The sequence below is a fragment of the Emiliania huxleyi genome (assembly GCF_000372725.1).
Source record: "Emiliania huxleyi CCMP1516 unplaced genomic scaffold EMIHUscaffold_3121, whole genome shotgun sequence".
NCBI lineage: Eukaryota > Haptophyta > Isochrysidales > Noelaerhabdaceae > Emiliania > Emiliania huxleyi.
In genome coordinates this window covers 1-2,091 of record NW_005199665.1, presented here as the reverse complement: position 1 = coordinate 2,091, position 2,091 = coordinate 1, and the positions used below count along the sequence as shown (strand labels likewise).

At 69.2% G+C, this 2,091-nt stretch overlaps 1 protein-coding gene across 1 annotated transcript; it reads left to right on the top strand.

Annotated features, from left to right (window-relative positions):
• Nucleotides 1–538: 538 nt before the first annotated feature.
• EMIHUDRAFT_255153 (hypothetical protein) lies at nucleotides 539–2,018 on the top strand (the record flags this gene model as incomplete). Its single annotated transcript, XM_005774384.1, has 3 exons — nucleotides 539–919; nucleotides 987–1,778; nucleotides 1,983–2,018. 3 exons carry the CDS (start codon nucleotides 539–541, stop codon nucleotides 2,016–2,018), a joined length of 1,209 nt encoding a protein of 402 aa, XP_005774441.1.
• Between the last annotated feature and the right edge of the window lie 73 nt (nucleotides 2,019–2,091).

The window sequence follows — 2,091 nt, the reverse complement described above, 5'->3', positions numbered from 1 at the left end:
ATCTCGGCAGATTTACCTTGGCCACCTCCTTGCGGAGCAGGAGGAGATCCGTCTCGGTCGGCAACGTGGCAGCTAGTCGAGGGACTCGGGGTAGTTGTGGACCCCCCTGAGTGAGGACAGGAGAGAGAGAGCTTTTGTGGTGTTGGTGTACGCAATAACGGGACAGGGTAGTCGTTCTCTCTAGCTCCCCTTCTAGCTCTTAGCATGAGCTGCGCCCTGTGTGTCCGACCCCTTTTGCGCAGCAACACCTTAAACTTTTAGGCCCTCCAAATTCGGGTCGGAGCGTAGCGGAGTGGGCCGCCCCGAGTTTGAAAAGGGCGACGGACGCTTGCGTCCTAGCCTCCAACAACGCCTCCCCGGCGCAGAGGGGCCCCCGGAGGGATGCTCAACCGCTCCACGCCACGCCGCTTGCGGCGGTCCTATTCCCAGCTCCGCTGAGGCCCCCCGGGTTATTTTCTTTTTCCGCGGTGCGGGCTCGCACTTGGGTGCGGGGCTCGCACTTTGGGTTTGCGGGTCGCAGGGTCGCAGCTACAGATTCATGTCGCCGCACGGCCACGGCAGCGACGACGACGAGGCCGCCGTCACCGCCATATCCAACGAGGAGTGGTGCTCTTGGCTGCATGCGGAGCTGCGTGCGTGCCCCGCCTATGCCACGCACGGCGCGCTGCTAGACGAGTGCTGCGCGATCGCCGCTCGCTGGCGGACGCGCTTCTGGGGCCGCAAGGCGCTGTGGAACCGGATGCGGCGTGGCAGCCGGTTGGCAAAGGAACTCGCTGAGGCGGCGCCGGTGCTGGAGCGTGCGAGGCTCGAGGCGCAGTCGGTGAAGTTGGAGGGAGGTGCGCGGGTCGTCGTGATCGACCTTTGCTCTGGGTTTGGGTACATGGCCATGTTCCTCTCCGAGCTGCTGCCGCCGGACAAGGTTCGCCAAAAATTCAGTGGTGTTTACGCGCCCCACGTCTAGCCGCCTCTCCACCGACGCCGTGCAGGTTGAGCGGATCGTCCTCGTCGACAAGGCGTGGGCGAGGCACGGCGTCGAGCGGCGGCCGCACCACATCGACCCGGCGCACATCTCCGACCCCGGGTGGCCGATCCGGCTCTCGACGTCGCACGCCGACCTCAAGACGCCCAGCGACCGGCGCAGCCTCCTGCGCGCCTTTTTGTCGCGCGGGAGTCCGGCGATGCTACTCGGCGTGCACCTGTGCGGCACTCTCTCGCTGCGGGCGGTCGACCTCTTCAACGACAGCCCCTCCTTCTTCTTCCTCGGCCTCAAGCCCTGCTGCCTCCCGCCCGCCTTCTTCGCGCAGCGCGGCGACGTGTTCGGCTCCGCCAACGGGCACTGCTTCGCCGCAAAGGCGGTCGCGGTCGCCGGCAAGTGGCAGCGCGGCAAGTGGGTGGGAGGCGCGTCCAGGCAGGAGCTGCAGCGCAAGTTCGCCGTCTGGGTCGACAACCTGAGCCGCTGCGTCGAGTGCGACGTCGAGGGCGGCGGCGGCGAGGGCGGCGAGGAGGCTGGCGGGGCGGGGCGCGGTGTGGTTGCGGTGGAGCAACACCGCGTGCAGTCGCTCTGGCGGCTGTCCTCCTGCCGCGAGACCTCGCGAGACCTCGGGACGCACCGCCGCCGCCGCTGCGAGCGTAGGTTTCTCAACGACTTCATCTTTTGCAGCCGGCCTTGGGCGGCGCTGGCCCCCCGCAGCGCCACCTCAGCCGCACACGCCGCGGGCCCGGAGGCAAGCGGCACCTTGGCTGCCGTCCCCGCGCCCAACCGCTCAAACGGCGCGGGGGTGAGCGAGGCGCGCCGCGCGGCCGTGGTCGCCAATTTCGACGAGGCGCGCCGCGAGGCGAAGCGAGCCCGGCGGGCGGGGCGGAGGGGCGACGCCGAGCGGGCGGCGGCGGAGAGGCGGAGGGCGGCGAGGGAGGGGAGGGCGGTGCGGCTGGAGCTGGCGCCGTGCGGGCCGAGCTCCGTGCTGCTGCGCTGCTTAGTCGAGGTGCACGACGGGACGTTGGTGGAGCTTGGGCGCTGAAAAGTGATGCGCTGACAGAGGCATGTTGCTAGATGGAGCGCCCGGTGGCGCGCTGCGGGGCGGTCTGCGCACT